The sequence below is a fragment of the Zootoca vivipara genome, chromosome 6 (genome assembly GCF_963506605.1).
Source record: "Zootoca vivipara chromosome 6, rZooViv1.1, whole genome shotgun sequence".
Taxonomy (NCBI): domain Eukaryota; kingdom Metazoa; phylum Chordata; class Lepidosauria; order Squamata; family Lacertidae; genus Zootoca; species Zootoca vivipara.
In genome coordinates this window covers 87,993,243-88,014,753 of record NC_083281.1, presented here as the reverse complement: position 1 = coordinate 88,014,753, position 21,511 = coordinate 87,993,243, and the positions used below count along the sequence as shown (strand labels likewise).

General features: G+C 47.2%; 1 protein-coding gene across 15 annotated transcripts in view; it reads right to left on the bottom strand.

Moving 5' to 3' along the window:
* HSPG2 (heparan sulfate proteoglycan 2) overlaps nucleotides 1–21,511 on the bottom strand; it is a 202,675-nt gene that overhangs the window by 81,802 nt on the left and 99,362 nt on the right. For 12 of the 15 annotated variants that reach the window (XM_060276274.1, XM_060276279.1, XM_060276277.1 and 9 more), the window contains 17 exons: nucleotides 20,742–20,828; nucleotides 19,436–19,494; nucleotides 18,878–18,916; nucleotides 17,350–17,417; nucleotides 16,277–16,417; nucleotides 14,009–14,191; nucleotides 12,592–12,771; nucleotides 12,015–12,133; nucleotides 10,514–10,625; nucleotides 10,235–10,348; nucleotides 9,043–9,170; nucleotides 8,856–8,942; nucleotides 7,451–7,500; nucleotides 7,058–7,143; nucleotides 5,546–5,686; nucleotides 3,733–3,924; nucleotides 1,186–1,236 (listed from right to left, as the gene is read on the bottom strand). In XM_060276274.1, the coding sequence (XP_060132257.1) occupies nucleotides 1,186–1,236; nucleotides 3,733–3,924; nucleotides 5,546–5,686; nucleotides 7,058–7,143; nucleotides 7,451–7,500; nucleotides 8,856–8,942; nucleotides 9,043–9,170; nucleotides 10,235–10,348; nucleotides 10,514–10,625; nucleotides 12,015–12,133; nucleotides 12,592–12,771; nucleotides 14,009–14,191; nucleotides 16,277–16,417; nucleotides 17,350–17,417; nucleotides 18,878–18,916; nucleotides 19,436–19,494; nucleotides 20,742–20,828 (1,837 nt within the window). The remainder of the gene's footprint in view (nucleotides 1–1,185; nucleotides 1,237–3,732; nucleotides 3,925–5,545; nucleotides 5,687–7,057; nucleotides 7,144–7,450; nucleotides 7,501–8,855; nucleotides 8,943–9,042; nucleotides 9,171–10,234; nucleotides 10,349–10,513; nucleotides 10,626–12,014; nucleotides 12,134–12,591; nucleotides 12,772–14,008; nucleotides 14,192–16,276; nucleotides 16,418–17,349; nucleotides 17,418–18,877; nucleotides 18,917–19,435; nucleotides 19,495–20,741; nucleotides 20,829–21,511) is intronic. The other 3 variants (XM_060276285.1, XM_060276288.1, XM_060276287.1) reach the window with 1 other exon arrangement.

Sequence of the window (21,511 nt, the reverse complement as noted above, 5' to 3'; positions counted from 1 at the left end):
AAGGATTCTACTAGCCCAATGATGGAAGGAAGCCACAGTCCCGACTAGGGAAGAATGGCAAGCCGAACTGCTGGACTATGCTGAAATGTCAAAACTGACCGGGAGACTCAGGAATCAAGAAGATATAGATTTTTAAGAAAAATGGGGAAAAATTATAACTTACTTAGGAGACCATTGCAAACAAATAAAAACGTCAGCTGGACTTTAAGAATACAGTCATACCTCGGGTTACAGATGCTTCAGGTTGCATCCCGCGCCAAACCCGGAAGTACCTGAATGGGTTAGTTCCGGGTTTCTGCGCATGCGCATAAAAGCTAAATCGCGCATGCGCAGAATTGCTGAATTGCAACCCGCGCGTGCACAGACGTGGTGCTGCGGGTTGCAATCGCTGCGAGTTGCGAATGTGCCTCTTGCACGGATCACGTTCGCAACCCGAGCGTCCACTGTAACTTTTAAAGAAACGAAAGACACGGGCAATTTAGAGAAATGAAAACTGTGGAGAATGTAATGATATGTAGTTTTAGGAAAAACATTTTAAGGACACTATTTTAAATTTGTTTGTGTAAAAACCGATAAAAATATTTGAAAAAAGAAAGACTGGAGAGCTGTTGTCAGTCACTGTCGACAGCACTGAGCTGTTGTTATTGCTGTGATTATTTTGATTCATGACCCGCCCTCCATCCTAAGGTTCCCCAGGGGAGGTTACAACAATTCAAAATGCAAGATTAAAATGGCTTAAAAGAAATGGCAATCTCAAGAATAGGGTGGGTCCTAAAAACATTTTTAAAAGCTAGGTAGCCCAGGCGGTCTGACTTTGCATAAGGCTGAACAAGCTCTGTGGCTTCTGAACAAAACATGGCAGCCGCTTTGGCACAGATGCCAGCCAGAGAACATAAGAAAAGCCTGCTTTTATCTGTACTAAATCTGCCAACATTCAGCTTCCTCAATGCCATGCATAATAACTTCACACAGTTCTATCACATCACCTCTCGACTCGCCTTTTCTCTGAACTGAAAAGCCCCAAACTCTGAAAACCACCTTTCTTATTAGCGAGTCATCCTCTTGGGGCCTCCTGCCTTCGACAACCAGGCCTGCCCATACCCCAGTTTAGAAGCACACAATACAATAGCATGCCCCAGAACCCGACATGTCCATGCTCCGTTACGGGCATCTCTGCCCGCGTACCTTGTGGGCACGGCGCATCCGGGCAAAGTAGGTCTCCTTCTGCCCGACAGTCTGGGCAGGAAAGAAAGAATGGGAGAAACAGAAAGAGACAGACGTCGAGAGAGAGAAGGTAAAGGTGGAGAGTTCATAGCCCATGCCAGACCCCCAAATACATCCAGCTCCATAATTGTGCCCCTCCTGGGAACAAGAGTCTCCCTCCTGTCCAGCTTGCCCCCCAGTATTGTAGCCAGTTCTAAAGTGGCGCAGAAAAGCAGGAGCCCTGAGCAGATTTTGGGGCTGGATAAAATATTTTCCCTCAGCCAGCAGGACTCTCTCATTGAAACTTGCCCCCTCCAAGTTCGAAATGTCATTCCCTCACAAAATAAAGCACGCCTTTGTGCAACTCAGCGTAAGCCTGTGGAACTCCTTGCCACAGGAAGTTGCGGTGGTTGCTAATTCAAGACGGCGTGCTTATAGACAAATACACAACAAATGACAAGCCTTGCCAGCGGCTTGTGAGCTGTCAAAACTAGGGATGCCCATTCCACTCCTCACAATTGTATAATTGTTGGAAGGGACCCCCGATGTCATCGAGTCCACCCTCTGCAACGCATATTCGAAGGCAGGATTGTAGGGTAAAGCAACAAAGGAGGTCTGCCTCTGGAATCCTAACCGCCTACCTTCCTGGGTGTTGCTTCAAAGTTTCTCTCCTCCCCCCAGCCACCTCGAGAGGTCCGGAGGGTGGTAACACGAGAACAGGCCTTCTCTGCTTTTATTTTTATGTTATATACTATGATGTTTTTATGTGAACTGCCCTGAGACAGAGAAGCGGATACGGAGCAATGGATTCAAACTTCAAGAAAGAAGATTCCACCTAAACACTAGGAAGAACTTCCTGACAGTAAGAGCTGTTTGGCAGTGGAATTTGCTACCAAGGAGTGTGGTGGAGTCTCCTTCTTTGGAGGTCTTGACAGCCATATGTCAAGAATGCTTTGGTGGTGTTTCCTGCTTGGCAGGGGGGTGGACTGGATGGCCCTTGTGGTCTCTTCCAACTCTATGATTCCATGAGACCTCCGGGTATAGGGCGGTATATAAATTCAATAAACAACAACAAAACAACGACCACCTTTCAAGAAGGAAGCCTCACTTTTCTGCTGTCCGCCAGGAATGCCCTGACAACAGTCCCCACCCACTTCCAGCCCCGTGGAACGGCTTGCTTTGGGGAAAAGTTGGCCCGGGGGGGGGGGGAGCTCTGGGAGCACCCAGGATCCACCCAGCCTCGTGCCACCTTCTGCTGGCAAGGGGCTGCATCACCTGGACCTCCTCACATGCTGACTGTAAGAGGACATCCGCAGGGGAACCCCTGAGTCTATTTGTGTGGTTTTCTGCTAGAAAAACCCTGGGAATAGGGGAAGGGGTGGAATTCCTCCCTTCCTTTCCGCCAAAATCGCCACCACCACATTTGTGCCCCACCCCGCCTTCCAAAGAGCTACACTGTTCTCATTTAATCCTCACAAGAACCCTGCGAGGCAAGCTAGGGTGACCAAGGCAGCGAGTGGCCCAAGGTCACTCCCGCGAGCTTCGTGCTACTGACGGGCGCCAGAAAAGCGAGGTTTCTTTCTTGGGAGATGGTTGGGAGGAGGAGAGAGAAACCCAGGAAGATTTGCACCTGAGTCGTCCATGTCCTAGTCTGACACCCAAAGTGCGCCATGCCGGCTCTGATCTGTGCGGCCTCCTTGCTTGAAAATAGGCCATGGCAGAACACTTGCCTTGCATGTAGAAGGCGCCGGGTTCAACCCCCGCTGGCAGCATCTTCAGGTAAGGCTGGGAGAGACCTCTGCCTGAAGTCCTGGAGAGCCACTGCTGTCAGTCAATGTAGACAATACAGAGCTAAAGGTAAAGGGACCCCTGACCATTGGGTCCAGTCGTGACCGACTCTGGGGTTGCGGCGCTCATCTCGCGTTATTGGCCGAGGGAGCCGGCGTACAGCTTCCAGGTCATGTGGCCAGCATGACAAAGCCGCTTCTGGCGAACCAGAGCAGCACACGGAAACGCCGTTTACCTTCCTGCTGTAGCAGTACCTATTTATCTACTTGCACTTTGACATGCTTTCGAACTGCTAGGTTGGCAGGAGCTGGGACAGAGTAACGGGAGCTCACCCCGTCGCAGGGATTCGAACCGCCGACCTTCTGATCGGCAAGCCCTAGGCTCAGTGGTTTAACCCACAGCGCAACCCGCGTCCCAAATACTGAGCTAGATGGACCCAATAGTCCGACTGAATCCTCATCAGCCTCCTAGCATCCTTCCATTCTCTTTTGTCTCCTCCTTTAAGTTGGTAGCCATGGACTTACCTTCAAAGCTAAGGTTCTGCTGGCTCACCTCTCTCTGGAAACACCCTATGAATTGCCATCCCGCCCCCCCCCCCAAAAAAATCAGTGCCTTGGTTCACAACAGACCACAAGGAACACGAAACGAAAAGACTGTCCAGGGAGGATGACCAGATGCAACAGGGATGGGCTCAAGAACTGCAGGCACCACTCTCTGCATCCCACAGAGCGGGGCTCTCACCTTGTCACCCAGGTAGGTCTCCGGCAACTGCCAGTGGTAGGTTTCCTCCCCCAGCTGCCCAAAGCGGGCATAGGAGAGCTGGGGGCCCTCGGGGGACATCTCCACCGCGAAGCCGGTCTCGATCCGGGTGGTGTGTTGGCGGTTGACCAGTGAGAATCCTTGGAAGTTTCTGGGAAGGAAGGGCGTGGTGATCTGCAGGGAAAGAGCAGAGATGGCACAGGTGGGATGGCAGAGGGTCGCAACCAACTGCAACTTTGATCTGCTGAACTTGGACTCTTACAGGTGGCACGTAAGACTTGTTCTGCATCAGTAAGAAGCTAATCTTTGGGTGTGGCAGCATCTACACTCTGGAACTCCCTGCCTATTGACATCAGGCAAGGCGCCTTCGCTTTTTGGCACCTGTATAAAACATTTTTCTTTAGGCAGACTTCCCCAGACATTGTAGAATGTGGGTGTATGTTTTAATCTGCTTTTAGTTTATTGGTTTTATCATTTGAATGTTTTAAAGGTGTGATTTCTGATAATTTCATACTTTTGTTCTCTTTGTAAACTGCTTTGAGGGTTTGCTAACAACAACAACAACAACAACAACAACAACAACAACAACACATTTTTATACCCCGCCCTCCCCAGTCAGAACCGGGCTCAGGGCGGCTCACACCAATAAAATTACAATAAAACATAAAAAGCAATTAATTAAAATACAGTATTAAAATTTAAAATGCAGCCTCATTTTGAGTAGTCCATAAATTCAAGCCATGAGGGAGGAAAAATGCAGGCGTCAGACTAAGTCCAACCCAAAGGCCAGGCGGAGCAGCTCTGTTTTGCTGGCCCTGCGGAAAGATGACAAATCCCGCAGGGCCCTGGTCTCCTGGGAAAGAGCGTTCCACCAAGTTGGGGCCAATACTGAAAAAGCCCTGGCCCTAGTAGAAGCCAATCTAGCCACTTATGGCTCGGGATCTCCAGAATATTGTTGTTTGTGGACCTTAAGGTCCTCCACGGGGCATACCAGGAGAGGCGGTCCCGTAGATAGCAAGTCTATGAATTTTATGAAATATAGTTACTATCTATATATATATAAATGGTGAAGGTGCATGTGTGTTATTCCCCACTTTCCTCCCACAAGCACTTACCCGATCGTCCTGAAATTTGGCCACAACCTCAGAGTCACATGTGAGCAGGTAATCATGCACTTACACTGACCAGCTGACACCCCTAACACAGGTAAAAACCTGGATTTGTGGTCAAAAAAATTGCGCCCTCCAGTGGACATTCAACGGGATAAGCCAACCCGGGGGGGGGGGGGGACAAACAGAATAGATCATGGATCGGGACAGGGTGGGGACAATCACGGGCCAGCTAGTTAAAAATAAATTTAAGGAACTGCAGAAAGATGGGGAAGGAAGTCAAGTTTTGAAATGTTAAAAGGATTATAAAATTAGTGAAATGTGCAAAATTGAAAATCATACATAAAATATTTTAAAAAAACATTATTACAGCATTCACTTTTTAAAAGAAATCAACAGTAAGCCAAAATCAAGATTAAAACGCCTGTCAACATTCTGCGTATCCAGATAGGCTTCACCTACACAAAAACGCCTTTAGCAAGCTTAGAAAGCGGAAGAGCGAAGGTCCATAGGCAGGGAGTTCCAAAGTGTGCCTTACTAAAAGATTGCTTTCTTACAAATGTGGAAGGAGTATTATGTGGCACCGGGAACAGTGTGTGTGAAACATTGTTTGGTACATTTCCCAAGACCAGCAGGAAGGAAATTGCTGGAAATCCAGGAAAGGCAAGATGCTGTGCCGCTCTTACCAGGTCCCGGTGGTAGGAGGAACTGGTGCATTGCTGGGTGACGCCCATGCAGAAGCAAGGCAAACAGCCTTCCTTGTTCTCCGCGCTCAGGTGGAAGTGGTGCAGGCGGCAGCTGCTGCAGGAGGGCCCCTCCGTGTGTGCCTGCAAGGGGAACGGAGAAAAGCTGGAGCGCAAAGTAAAGAGGACGATGGGCAGGCAGTGGGCTCAGAAAAGGAGGAGGGTCTGGCGGGGAAGGAAAGGGCAGCTGGAAAAGGCGAGTGGAAACAGCATGCGCTGTTTCTGATCTTCAAATCCTCCCTCCATAATCTTTCCCAATTGGCAAATTGTATATTATACCCCATATCTCTTGCCCAATGAATCATTCCTGCTTTTAGCCCTTTATCTTTCGTTTCCCATTCCAACAACATTTTTGGCAATAGTTTCTCACTATTTATTTGAAGTTCACCGCATGCTGTTCGTTGAAGGAAAATTATATGAAAAGGGTGTACCGATGGCGTTTGACTCCCACGAGATTAGCGAAAATGTACAAAAACACCATCAACGTTATGTTGGGAGTGCAAAGAGAATGAAGGCACGTTCTACAACGTGTGGTGGACGTGCAAAAAGGCCAGAGCATTCTGGGAAATGATATATAATGAACTGAAAAAAATATTTAAGATAACTTTTGTAAAAAAAAACCAACAACAACCAGAAGCTTTTTTGATAGGCATCACAGAAGAAGAAATACCAAGGGACTTAAAAAGACTGTTTATGTATGCAACGACAGCTGCAAGAATACTGTTTGCCCAGGGCAGCTCCAATCAAGGAAGAATAGATCATGAAAATGAGGGACTATACCGAAATGGCAAAAATGACTGGGAAGATCAGACACCAAGACGACAGTAAATTTAAAAAAGAATGGTGTAATTTTATAGAGTACATTAAGGAACAATGTAAAGATTTAAAGACATTAGTAATACTTGTAATTTTTTAATAGGTAAAAGAATACAGTGGTGCCTTGCTAGACGAATTTAATTCGTTCCACGGGTCTTTTCTTATAATGAAAAATTCGTCTAGCGAATCCCATAGGAATGCATGGATTTTTTTTGCCCATAGGAACGCATGAATTGAATTTCAATGCATTCCTATGGGAAACCGCGATTTGCTAGACGAATTTTTCATAAAACGAATTCGTCTAGCGAGGCAACCTCCGCTCGAAAAATCCTTTCGTTAAGCAGGGCATTCGTTAAGCGAGGCACCACTGTAAATAAGGATTTAATCAAAGCTGGATATATGAATTAGATGTGGTTAAAATTTTAACAAATGTATCTGCGGAAAACCAGAAGGGGGGTCAGGGAACCACACAATTGTATAAATACTGTTGAATTTAAGTTTGAATGGTGTTAATGATGAAAACCTGAAAGTTTAAAAAAAATTAAAAGGAAAGGAAAGGAAAAGGTTTCTGAGCTGGGGGGGGGAATGCAGACCGATAGGTGCTTCCCCCCCCCCAGGGGTGCCCCCCTCCTGCCTTACCTTACAATGGCACTGCCCACTGGCATCGCAATGGGTGCTGATGCTTCCATGTGGATCGCAGTGGCATCGGGGGCCAGAGTCTGTAGCTGGGGGAGAAGTGGAAGGGAAATGCTGTGGGCAGCAGGTACTTGGCAGGTGAAGGAGTGAGACTATTTCCCCTTCCACCTGCCCCAAGGCTATGATTCTGCCTTCGGCAGCCCAGATATTTTGAGCTACAACTCCTCTCAGCCTCCTAGCTTGGGAGTCGGAAGTCCAAAACACTGGAGGCTGCGACAATCAAATCCTCCACGGAGGCTTTTCATGGGATGCCAGAAACAATCGAAGCCACTTGGCCACGGAAACCTGGTTTCTCTGTTGGCGGATGGCTCCCTTAGCCCCAGAAGCCGGACTCACCTGTGCACGGTTGCCCTCGGCTGGGGTTGCCCACGTAGCCCGGTGCACACCTGGCCCAAGAGAAGAGGGCTGAGTTAAGGGGATGAAAGGAGCAGGGGCCAAAGTCTGAGGGTCTGCTTCAGCCCATCGTCATCACCCCCCCCCCAACCTTCCAGATTTGGAAGGACCCAAGTTCACCTCCCTGGCTGCCGGGAGCAAGAGAGTATGTTCTCCCCCCCCCTTTTAAATAATTTTTATTTGCACATTAAAAGTTACACATAATGAGACACAATATTCTGTTATAAAGAAAAAGAGAGAGAGAAAACAAAAAAGAAAAAGAAAAGAATAGAAAGAAAAAGAGAATAGAAAGAATGTTAAACAACGTATCTTGTCAAAAACATACAGTAATTTAAGAAATACAAACTGTCGATGACATTGTTATAAACACATCTTTCCAGTAAGGATTTCTTTTATCTTCACCTTATCCTTTTTCTCCTTGCAAGTCTCACTTTCTTATCTATGCCTAGTCTCTGGTTTTATTCCCATGGTTTATTGAATGACTTCCTTCTGCCTCTATGCGGTTCCTAATTTCTGACATCTTCAGATTTCTGCTTCCATTTTCGCTTGGCGGAGAAACTCTATATTATCCCTGTGGAGTTTAGTCTATGCAAGAGAGTGTGTTCAGGACCCCTAGCAAGCAACCAAACTAGCACCATTTTTATTTTTAATGGAAGTATTTCTATACAGGCAACTCTTAATTTGCACATGTAAAAATGTGTCGTGTTCGGCACCAGAAGAGGGGGAAACTATTGATGCAGAGCAAGAACCCCATCTGCAAATAACAGACATCACTCCCAATGTTCCTGGAGAAGAGCCTGCTAACAGTGGTAAAATAAGCTGTAGTCCTGTCTCTCCTTCTTCTGGTGTTGTGTCCTGTATAGACTTTGCTTAGTGTTAAGGTTTCGTCTTATTATAAGGGATTTTTTTTTATAAATTTCTTAAATTTTATAAATTATCTTAAAGACCATTGTGAATGGTTAAAATAAGCAATGGTCTGTTGGCATAACAACTTCTCTGAAAGTCAGAAGCGAGGCTGCCAGCCACATCTCTGCTGGCTCTCGGGGCAACAACACCCCCCCCACACACACATTTGATCCTCACAACAACCCTGCGAGGTAGGATGAGAGAGAACGAGAGTGAAGCAGCCCATGGTCATGCATTGAGAGCTTCCTGGTGGTAGGAGGGTCTCCCCCACCCTGGCCCAGTAGGCTGTTCGCTGCCTACTGAGCTCCAACTGAATTTTCCAAAGGAAGAAGGCACCCCGCCATCCAATCACACCAGGAGTGGGCAATTTCTCCCTCCCCCCCCCAGCCAGAGGGCTCATTCTTACACCCCCTCCCTGGCAGAGTCATCACGGCCGTCCTACCTTTCACACTGGCGCCCAATGTAGCCCGGGGCGCAGGAGTCGCAGGTGGGCTGCCCGTCTGTGTCCACAAAGCAGGTCTTGGCAAGTCTGGAAGAAGAGAAAGGGGGCAAGTTAGCAGCCCAGAGAAACCACCCCTCGCTCAAAAGGTGGAAGGGGGGCTGCAGAACGGCTGGCAGGCGGTACCTACTGGCTAGCAGAATATGGTCCGTAGCACGGGCACGGCTGGCAGTCTCCAGGGGTCCCACGCCTGGCATCGCCAAAGAAACCTGGCTGGCAGCGCTCACACCGTTGTCCTTCCGTGTTGTGCTGGCAGGCCTGTGGATAATAATAATAATATTATTGATGATGGTGGCCATAATAATTCACCACCCTCTCAACACAATCGAATGCTTTTCACTAAAGCCTTATTCCAGCAAGGGAAGGGAACCTTGTAGGGGATCCCCGAAACAAATGGTTGGGAAACAAAACAAATTATATGTGGGTTATGTTAGGAATCACAGAATTGTAGTTTTTTTGGGGGGGGGCACCCAAAGAATCATCTAGCCCAACCGCAATGCAGGAATCACAGGCGAAGAATCAAAGAGCAGGCTGGAGGAGCCCACACCCAAACAGCTTCTTCTACCTCTTCACTAGTTCAAACTGACCAGAAATTATAGTTTAATTCACCAGAAAGTGCTATTTCGAACGAGTTAGATTCCACATCATCTTGGGAAGAAAATGAGAAACACCCCTGTCCACTCTTTTTTTAAAAAATAATAAATTTTAGTCGTTTTCAATTACAACAATCCAATAATAGCTTCATTATAACAATGCCAAATTATAATACAATTAATAATACCATTGAGATGCTAGTTACACGATTTAGGTGACCCCCCTGTGTGCTAGAATTGTTGATTTAATGGTTTACTTTGTTTCTGCATTCCAAAATTTTATAAATTTCAATTACGCTCCAGTCAAAATATCAATCCCTTATATAGCAACTGCAGTTTTAACTTCCATACGTATTGACACATTAAATGATTTCTACACCTACAGATGAAGCAATCAAACTCTCTCCTTCATGTGTGTGGCAATTATTCTGTCCGTAGTGTTTCTTCCTGTCCTTGTAATATATTATGTCTATCTTTTGTCAGTTACCACCCCTGTCTTCTTTTGCCTGGCATCGCCACGGTAGTGTGGGCTATGCCATTATGCCATTGCTATCACAGAACAGTTCCCATTCCACGGCCTTCACTAATCTGGGGCATGCTTCCTGGGACTGACACTTCCCTCCGCCCCATGACACCTTTCACACCTCACACAGGACCTCCCCAAACCACCCTGCTACTACGGGAGTCCCTCCCCTTCCCTCCACGCCAACCTGCCCTAGGAGGTCTCACCTGGCAGTCGCCAGTCTCGGTGTCACACTCGGCGGTGTGCTCGTTGCAGTCGCAGCGTTCGCAGGTCCCTAGGTAGAGGCCACTGGTTGTGCGTGTGTAGCCGACGTCACAATCCTGGGAGAGAGGGGGGGCAGGGCTCGGCTCAGCAAAAGGGTGTGGCATAGGGATCGGTCCTTCCTGTCCCATGGTCAGCCCCCAACCCCACTGTGCCAGGTGACTTGAGAACCCCCAGGGTCTACTCCCGAGTCGGACTTGGATGTGACTCAGCGCTCCACTCGCCTGGCAGGAGGGGCCGCGATATCCTGGCGGGCAAGTGCAGTCTTCGACTTCCAGGGCTGGGCTCAGTCCCGTGGTGTGCGGCACTGCCACATCCATGTGGATGGCAGAGATCCTGCAAGGAGGAAGAGGCCACAGTTATTCTTTGAAAAAGAACTACATGAAAATGATTCACAGACGGTATCTAACTCCGAGTAGGCTTGCCAAGAGGTATAAGACTGAATCAAATAAGTGCTGGAGATGCAAAGAGGCGGAGGGAACATTCCTTCACATGTGGTGGACTTGTAAAAAGGTAAAAGTATTGGGAAATGATCCATTACGAATTGAAAAAAATGTTTAGAAGTACTTCCCCCCCTCAAAAAAACCAGAGTTCTTTCTGTTGGGGATAATTCAGACTGAAATTCCCAGGTGTCGAAATGGGTTATTTATGTATGCTACTACAGTCGTACCTTGGATCTCAAACGCCTTGGCTTCTGAACAAACCAGCTCCCGAATGATCAAAACCCGAATGTGAGTGTTCCAGTTTTCGAATGATTTTCGTAAGTCAAACATTTGGCACGGCTTCCGATTGGCTGCAGGAACTTCCTGCAGCCAATCGGAAGTCACGCTTTGGCTTCCAAATGTTTTGGAAGTTGAACGGATTCCGTTCGACTTCCAAGGTACGACTGTACTGTGAACCGTGTTTCGTTAGCCCCAAAATGGAAAACGAGCGAGGCCCCAAGCAAAGATTGGCAACTTAAGCTGACAGAATATGTGCAGCTTGCAGACTTAATATATAGAATAAGAGAACAAGATGAATGTACGTTTTAAGAAGATTTGAAAATGTTTACTGAATACAGTCAATCCTCGGTTGTCGAACGTAATCCATTCCGGACCACCTCTCGACTTCCTAAACGTTCGACAACCAAGGCGTGGATTCCAATTGGTTGTAAGAGATTCTTGCACTCAAGCGGAAGCCGTGTCGGACGTCCTGGTTACAATAATCCATTTGCCAATGTACATTTCAACGCTTCACCTTTGCTGCATGTTTTGTGATTTTAAATCTCTGCTGGGGTTCTCTCACCAAAGAGCACTTGTCCCAAACCTGGATCTTGGCATCCAGGGAATTCTCTTTTAAAACCTATTTATTCCCTGCCACCCTTTCTATTTGGTACATTTATATAGCACTTAATACTAAAATGGACCAAATGACTTTTGGGGGTCCCTTCTAAGTCTTTGATCCCCATGGAAACCTTTCGGGTTAGAAATGTAAGTTTATACTAAAATACCAAGACACTTTAACAGTAAAAAAAACCCACACCGCCACCTGCTACGGTAAGTAGCCCCAAAATATATCTTTCTTTCTCACCCACCAACCTTCTACCACTCATGGATCCTTCCGCCCTACCTAGTCCCCAGAAGCTGGCCTTCCCAGAATCCCCTGGGTTCCCAGCTCCTATCTGGCACAGACCAGCACCATTCCCCATTCCCCATATGCTGACCAGGGACAAAGACCCCTTTTTACCTGCTCTCCGCCTGCTGGTCAGAGTAGGAGGCCCGGATCATGAAAACGTCAATGTCGGCCAGGGCCATCAGGAGGTGTTCACGGGTGGCTTTCTGACCATCTGCGCGACGCCAGGCTTGCTGAAAGGAATGGTAGCAGGAGGGTAAGGTTTGTGCTTTCTCATACAGTGGTACCTTGGTTCTCAAATGTCTTGGTTCCCAAACGCTGAAAACCCGGAAGTGTTCTGGTTTCCAAACGTTTTTCGGAAGCCGAACATCCAATGCGGCTGTCGGCTATTGTTTCCGGGGCGCCTGCACCAATCAGAAGCTGCGCCTTGGTTTTCGAACATTTCGGACGTCAAACTGACTTCCGGAACGGATTAAGTTTGGCGCTTTTGTTCTTGCTATTTGTGTTTTTGTTTTTGTGGCTTTTTCAGTTCATTTGTTTTTGTGACTGTGTGGAACCCAGTTCAGCTATTGATTGATTGATTGTGTGACAGCGGAAATGAATAAAAGCCCCACATCCAAACAATGACTATCATCAGTGCAGGTAAGAAAAGAAATGAATTTTAATTTTTATCATCTACAATAAGTCTCACCTCCCGGAAGGGCACGGTGAACGTAGTGGGTGAGCCAGGCAGGGGGCTCATTTCAGCAACATGCTCCAGGAAGATCTCATTCCCCTTCAGCAGAACATCAGGTTGGCCACGCAGTGCAGGGGAGCCGGGGAACGTGTCATGGGTGATGGTGTAGCGCAGTTCTCCGCCGTAGGAGGTCACCTGGAGAAAGAGGCACAGAGGGGCAGCGTCAGAGCCATTCCGCAGAACCGCAGAGTTTGGAAGGGGACCCCCCAAGGCTCATCTAGTCCAACCCTCAGCAATGCTGGACTCACAGCTAAAGCACTGCCGACAGATGGCACACCAATTTCTGCTTAAAAACCTCCAGCAAAGAACAGGCCACCACAGGCCATTCATTTAGGAAGAGGCTGTATAGCTCAGTGAGTAGAGCACCTGCTTTGGCTCCAGGAGGTCCTGGGTTCAATTTCTGGCAGCAGGTAAGGCTGAGGAGACTTGTCTCCCTAGCCCCAAAATCCCAGAGAGCTGTTGCCAGTCGACAGTGCTGAGCTAGATGGACAAACAGGTCGCTCTGAAGACAATTGTCAAAAAATCCAGGATCTGAATCTATTTTATAATCATAGTAAATAACAGCAATATAAGGCAGCTTCCCACGTTTCCATTCAAATCAACTATTTAGTCATACCCATGAGGATTAGAATCTTTAGTCAGAATCATGAGGACTAGAAACCATTTAGAAGTTTGGGCTATGTTTCATTTTAACAGTCAAATGCCATAAATTATGAAATAAATAGAATAGGACTTTAGGAGAAGGACCATAGCTTATTGGTAGAGCATCTGCATTGTGTGAAATATCATGGATTGCTGCCAGGCAGGGTAAAGGTAAATGTAAAGGACCCCTGGATGGTTAAGTCCAGTCAAAGGCGACTATGGGGTTGTGGCGCTCATCTCACTTTCAGGCCAAGGGAGCCGGCGTTTGTCCACAGACAGCTTTCCAGGTCATGTGGCCAGCATCACTAAACTGCTTCTGGTGCAACGGGACAACGTGATGGAAACCAGCGCGCACAGAAATGCCGTTTACCTTCCCACCACAATGGTACCTATTTATCTAGTTGCACCGGGGTGCTTTCAAACTGGTAGGTTGGCAGGAGCTGGGACAGAGCAACGGGAGCTCACCCCGTCGTGGGGATTCGAACCGCTGACCTTCCGATCGTCAAGCCCAAGAGGCTCACAGGTTGAGACCACAGTAGACGGTTCTGTGCCAGGTGGACTAAATGCCTGACTTGGGATGTCCTATTTCCTGCCCCACAAGTGGCTTCTGATGCCTCCTTCAACCTTTCCTTGTCCTGAAATCACAGGGTAGGGAGATTCCCCCCAAGTGTCCTCTATAGTCCAACCCTATTACAGGAAATACAGCAGAAGCACCCCTGAGAGGTGGCACCTTGTCTCCCCTGAAGCGCTCCGGCAGCACCCAGTAGTACACATCTCGTGGGAGAGTGTGGAAGGAAGAGAAAGCGAGCTCTGAGGCACCGGTGAAGCGGATGCCCTCGGTGATCGTCCGGGAGCTGGCCGAGTTGGAGAGGCTGAACTGTGCTCTCTCAGTGTCCTCAGACCCCACTCGCACCTAGGGCACAAGGAGAGAGGCTGTCAAGATACATATACAGATGGTACACCTATCGATACAGCAGATTTTAAAGGCTAATACATGTATCCAATCGAAGCCAAACTCTTTATTTCAGGATTAATGCACCTATGTGCTGAAATCCCAAAGAAAAGACGTTTGTATGCGACCACGGCTGTGCGGATGTTATTGGCCCAGAGACAGATTATGCCAAAATGGCTACAATGACAGGAAGAATCAGGAAGACCAAAATAAGGAATGGGGAAATTTTATAACTTACCTTAAAGACCATTGTAAACTGTTAAAATTGTTAGTAGGATTGGAGTACCACTTGTAGTTTAAGAGCGAATTTTGGACATGATGGAGAGGCAAAAGATATGGATTATCATAAAAGATGCAGGAGGAAATGATTAACAATAGTACCCACATAGGGGAGTAAGGAAAGTCCTAAGAGATTCCTTGGAATCTTGTTTTTATGTTGTATGTTGGATATGTCGCTGTAAAAACGAAAAACCAAATAATAATTTTTTTTAAAGGATTAATGGACATACAAGTAGAAAAGGATTGTGGAAGATTACTCCAATATGATTACTTCGGTGAGACTGTAACATGCACACAGAAAGACACAGCCTTACCCAGGACAGAAGAATGGCTGATTAAATCATTGGACTTGGCCGATGGCTTAAGCTAATACGTTTAATTCGAGAAAAATCATTACGAACATTTGTTAAGGATTGGAAATTTCTTAGGGACTTTTTGCATGAAAGAGAAAATGAACTTGTAATATCTGGATTTGATGATTCAGAAAAATGCTGGCTTATAGAAGATAGAATGGTTGGATTTTGGAGAATGAATATCATATGCAGCTGCAGAGAGCCGGAAGTCCTTTCATTATTATCTTTCTTTTGTTTTCCTTCTCTCTTGCTTTCTCCTCCTTTAGATTTGTCCTTTTCTTATATTTCCTTCTTTCTGACTTTGTCCTTTTTTTAAGATCAAGTAGCTGTTTTATCTCAGTACAGTCGTACCTTGGAAGTCGAACGGAATCCGTTCCGGAAGTCTGTTTGACCTCCAAAACCAAGGCGCGGCTTCCGATCGGCTGCAGGAAGCTCCTGCAGCCAACTGGAAGCCGTGCCGGACGTTCAGGTTCCAAAGAACGTTCGCAAACCAGAACACTCACTTCCGGGTTTGCGGCGTTCGGGAGCCAAAACGTTAGACTCACAAGACGTTCGGGATCCAAGGTACGACTGTATATTATAAATATACTAGCTGTTCCTGCCACGCGCCGCAGTGGCTTTTTGTGTTAAATGGACCTTTTTCTCTTAAATGGACCTTTTTCTCTTAAATGGACCTTCAGAGTCTCCCTTCAGAGTCCTCTCACCTTCAGAGTCCCCCTTCATTTTGCACACAATCATTCCCTCCAATAGGCGTGTTCTGTAAAATTTTACCCTGTCCCAACCCTGACTCCCCTACCTACGCGACACATTTATCCTACCCAAAGGCAGGGCCCTGTAAAAGGCCCATATTCAGTTGATTCTTGCCTGTGGCCTAGTCAGTTTTCCCTGCTGGGCAATGCTGCGGCCTAGTTGGCCTATTCAGTCGGTTTGGCAGTGCTGGGCCTTGTTGCTGCGTAAGGCCTGTTTTCAGTTGGTTGCCGTGGAATTTTGTGATGTCACCGATTGTCTGCAGCCAATGGAGACGCAGATTCTCCTTTCTATTTCCCAGCATGCACTTTTATATCTGATCTCTGTGTTCTGAAACACGGGGTTTGGGGTTTTTTACGTGGCCCAGGTGTGACATCTGTCTTAGCAAACTATCCTATGTCCTTCGGACATTCGCATGTGATGTTGTGTCGAAATTTCACCTCAATCGGTCAAGCGGTTTTGGTGAAAAATGGTACTACACCCACATGTCCTTTTTACATTTATATAGATAGATAGATAGATAGATAGATACTTTGCAATGGGTATGTTTGTAGGAGGGGTGGGGAAGGACCTTCCCGCAGGATCTGTGGACCAAGTTTGCATAGGGAAGGATGCTTCCGGCCTCGCACATAACAGGACCTGCCTTCCCGGCCCCAGGGAGCAATACCTGGTCCCTGTTCCACGATGAGCTGGAGCACTGGCGCGAGACCCCCATGCAGAAACAGCGCAGGCAGCCTTCGGGGTTTGCGTGGCTCAGGTGGAACGAGCCCGTAGCACATTCGTTGCATGACTGTCCCATGACGTTGGGCTAGGGAGAAAGAGAGGGAGGAGGAGGAGAGGGCATTGCAGCAGCAGAATGAGGAAAGGGGATGGATCCTATATTGCATGGCCTACACATCCAGACCATCAGCCCGGGAGACTCAAGCCTTTGCTGTGCGTTGCTGTGGGTGCAGTGGGTGGGTGGGTGGGTGGAGTTTTGCTGATCTAGCTCTCTCTCATAGAAGCACCAAAAGTCAGCAGTGTATAGCATAATAAATCTGCTCAGCCCAGCTGAGGGTCACATTCTAGGCCATGCTAATATGTCACAAAAGAGTACAAATTAAAAGCCTTGCCATCGCCTCATTTGCCCACCAAAGCAAAGGGTCAATGACCCAGGCGCTCTGGCAGGTGATGTCAATGCTTCTGCTCAGGAAAAAAAGGAGTCTGGGAGCTTGATTCCTGCTGTACAGTGGTACTTTGGTTCCTGAATGATTTGACTCCCAAACAAATTGGCTCCCGGATACCACAAACCCGGAAGTAAGTGTTCCGGTTTGCAAACGTTTTTCAGAAGCCAAACGTCCGATACAGCTTCCGCTGCTTCCGATTGAGTGCAGGAAGCTCCTGCAGCCAATCAGAAGCCATGCCTTGGTTTTCAAAAAGTTTCGGAAGTTGAACGGACTCCTGGAACGGATTAAGGTTGAGAACCAAGGTTCCACTGTCCTTCTGAAATAATCTCATGCTGACAACAGAAGCTCAGCACCTGGGCAGATGTTCTCAGAGCTCTTCTTGAAATGCAATTTATGTATTCATTTGTCATGGCAAACACCCAACCGTTGACCCCACAGATCTGGGGCCTTCCCATTAACAAATGGCAAATGAGGGGATAACAAGGCTTTCAAGTTTCACCGTTTTGTCTCATCTTGCCACACCTAACCCAGGGGAGTCTTGGCTGCTGCACCTCCAAGCTATGGCCTGGCTTACCTTGCACTGGCAAGCGCCATCAGACACTTCACTGCTCCCTCTCTTGTCGCACTCGACGATGCTCTGCCCTACACAAGGAGTAAAGAGAGGTTGAGAGGGACAAACCCAGGCAGGGAAATGTATTTTCTCCACCATGGCCTAGCAAAAACCCAGCGTAAGGTCTAACTCAGTCCAGAGGAGCTTCCTTGTATTTCTACTTAAATCGCCCTGACACGCAGAATCATGAGGACTAGAATCTTTGTGCGGCAGAGCAGCTGCTTTGCATGCAAAAGGCTGTAGGTTCAATCCTGAGCGTGTCTAGGCAGGGCTGCACAAAGACCTTTCGAAGTCCAAAACCTCGGAAAGCTGCAGACAGTCAGTGTAGAAAGGCAAAACCAGCAGGTGAAAGGAAGCAAAACAAGGTGAGAAAAGGGGTAGAAATGTCTGAGAAGAGAATTTGGAAGAGCTGAAGAAGTGCAAGGAGGAAGGCAAAGAGACAGGGAGCAAGCAGGCAGGTGACAGAGGGGCTGGACTCTCCTTGAAGCGGGTCAGACTAGCTGACTCTTGGAGGTCCCTTTCCAACTCTGCAATTCCGTGCGAAAGAAAGGAGGTGGTGACAGCTATAGGAAATGAGAAAGTGTTGGAACGGTTTACTAAAGGTGAAGAAGTTAAATTGGTTATGACTCAATGGGCAAGAGACTTTGGGTACAAGATACAGTTTCTAGCACGGGAGAAATTATGGAGAGAGCATTTGACATTTACAGCATGTTATACATTAAAAGAAAATTATAGGGAAATGATGTATCACTGGTATTTAACTCCAAGTAAATTAGCAAAAATGTACAGGACAAGTTCAAATGTTTGTTGGAAAGGTCAGGAAAAAGAAGGCACCTTTTATCGTACATGGTGGAACTCTAAAGTAATAAAGGAATTCTAGGGAATTATATACAATGAATTCCAAAAAATGTTTAAAATTAGTTTTGTTAAGAGACCAGAAGCCTTTTTGTTAGGAATTGTAGGTGCAGAGCTACCAAAGGAACTGAAAAGATTGCTTATGTATGCTACAACAGCTGCAAGGATGCTTCTAGCCCAGGGTTGGAAAGACAACAAGATTCCTACCAGGGTGGACTGGCAGATGAAACTATTGGACTATGCAGAGGTGGCAAGATTAACTGGGAAAATCAGAAACCAGGAAGATCAAGACTTAAATAAAGAATGGGACAAATTTATATTATATTTGAAAGGCCACTGTAAAAACGTGAACTCTTTGGCAGGTTTTAAATAACTCAATGTTACATAGATTTTGGATACAACGGAGGATTGTAAATAAGATGGACTTATAATATTCAGTTTTAAAAGTTACTCAAAGAACCCAGGGAGGGGAGGAGTTTCAGAAGAAGCTTATTTCTTAATATTTGTGATTACAATTGTGAATGAAGCTGTAAAATCAAATAAAAGCTCTTTTTTAAAAAAGAAAAAGACAGTGAGGCTTTTATTGGGTGGGGTGGGGGGATAAGAAAACGCAAACATAATAGCGATGACAACTTGCCCTCTGGTGGAGTATCAACTTCAGGCCTAGGGGGGAACCCTGGAAATCAGAGAGAGAAAGCAACCGTCAAAAGGGCTCAAATGTTTGGCCAGCAATATGTGAGGCAGTCCGCAATCTCCTTTGGCCAATTTCCCCCTCTCTGCTCCGTGGCACAATCCTATGCAAGCTTACTCAGAAGGAAGTCTCAGCAGGTTGTTCCCAACGGAGTCCTACTCAGAGTAGACCCGCTGAAGTGAAGGGGCCTACCGTAAGTTAGACATGTCCCTTTATTTCAATGGATCTAGTACAGTCATACCTCATGTTGTGTCCGCTGCGGGTTACGAATGCGGCGGACCCAGAAGTGTTTGCTTCCAGGTTTCGCCACATGCATGTGCAAAAGCGCCACTCGGGTTGCGGACTTTTCGCAAAAGTCCTGGAATGGATCGAGTCCGCAACCTGAGGTACCACTGTACTAGAGACAGCCGGCAGTTATTCAATGCTGAGTTTTCACAGCTTTTGCCCTAACAGCGTGACTCTGGAGTCAAACCTGAATTGCGTGTGTTCAAAGGTTTTACTCACCAATCCTCACACATTTTCCTCGTGGCTGGATGGGGTCTCCTTTGAAGCCAGGAGCACATCTGGGGGGTGGGGAGAGAATATGTTAAGTTGGAACTTTATCCTCCTGATGGGGGGTCAGTGTCCCCCGGAAATCACTTTGTGGCCAAGGGTAGGAAACATCTCCGCCCCCCCCCCTCCCCAACGTTGCTGGACTCTAACTCCCATCAGCCACAACCGATAGCATGCCCAATGGTCAGGGATGATGACGGTAGTTGTCACTAACATATGGAGGACATGAGGTTACCCAGCCCTGTATTTTAAATACAAGGTAAAGTTATGATGGAGGTAGCCAGGAGCAAAGGCAAGTGATAAGCCAGGTTTCGGGGTGGAGAACATCTGTGTCCCTCCAGATGTTATGGGATTCCCAACTCCCATCAGCCACAGCAGCCTAAGGTGAGGGGTGATGATGGGAGTTGGAGTCCCATAACATCTTCTTCTTCTTCTTTTAATTTTTAAAAGCTTTATTTAGAATTCAACGATAACAAAAATAGCAATAACACAAAAAGACCGACAATAACTACTGCATCACTTCGTTACAACTGACCCGCTTTACCAATAGTTAAACAGTAATACAAAACTTCATTTTTGATTTGCTCAAATTGTCGTATTTAACTTTTATCTCTCTGTCTCTTTCTTAGCGGCTCTTGCTTGAAAATTGCAAAAAGGGAAAAAGAAAAAGAGAAAGAGGAAAAATTCAAAAAGAAAAAAGGGGGGGAAGAAAGAAAAAAGGAGAAGGGAAAAAAAGAAAACAAAATAAACACAATTGACTTCCGATTATACTCATTGCGTCATTATTTCTACTATTTGTTCACACACAGTTCCATGATGTTGTATTGTTTTCTTTGTTTTTCTCAGATATCAACAAAAGCAAACATTATATTTCTTATCTTACAAGGATCATTCTATATCTGCCAGGAGATGTTTGGTGTTTGAGTCCCATAACACCTGGAGGGCCACACCTCTCTCATTCAAGCATTAAAAGAAGGCAGAGTGGCAATGGAGGGAGCAGTGGGCAGTGAAGGAAAGTGACGGTCTAGTTCAGGGATGGGGAACCTGTAACCCTCCAGATGTTGTTAAGACTCCCCAACTGATACCTGATCCCTGTGTTTAAAAATGGCAAAGTGGTGATGGAGGTAGCCAGGGGCAGTGAAGGCAAGAGACGGTCCAGTTCAGGGATGGAGAGCTTGTGGTTCTCCAGAAATTGCTGGATTCCAACTCTCAGCAGCTCCAACATACAGTTTGAAACTACAACAGGGAGCCCACTCACTTTTCGCAGCGACGTCCGGTGTAGCCTGGGGCGCAGGCATCGCAGGTGGCCTGCCCATCTGTGTCCAGGAAACAGGACTCTGAAAACCTGAAAGGAGAAGAGAGCAGTGTCACCATGGGCACTACCATCCCTCTGCCCCAGAACAGGCCAACACTGGGAATGCAGGCCGCTGGGTGCATGGCTGGCAAGGCCCATATCGGCCTGGATCGTGGGCAAGGGCAGCTTCCCAGTTGCGGACTGAGTGGCACAAATCAGTGGCCCATTCATAGCTGCCTTGCTTATCTATTTATTTGCACAAATTTTAATGCCACTGTCATTAAAATATGTATTTCATACTAGCTGATCCCGGCCACGCGTTGCTGTGGCTCAAAAGGAGAAAGCCACACCCGCCCAACCTGTCACGTCCCATTCATCCTCCCCAAGGGCACGGCCCTCCTCCATGCAGCGCCCCCGTTCCTCACCCCAGCCGCATGACATCATGACACCCCTCTCTCTGGTTGCCCCGATGCGTGACGTAATCTTCCTCCCGCATGATGCCACCCGCGACCCAGACCGCTCTCCACGTGTGTTCCGTTAAATCCTCCCACCCATTCCTCCTCCCCAAGGCCACTCAGCGCCCCTATTCCTCACCCCAACCCCGTTCCTCACCCGTCACGGCATGTTACGACATCCCTCTCTCCCGCTAAGTGAGGTCATCTTCCTCCTGCGTGATGGCACCCGTCCCCCCGACCCCTCTCTCTCTCCCACCCTCCCACCCCATGCACATCTTG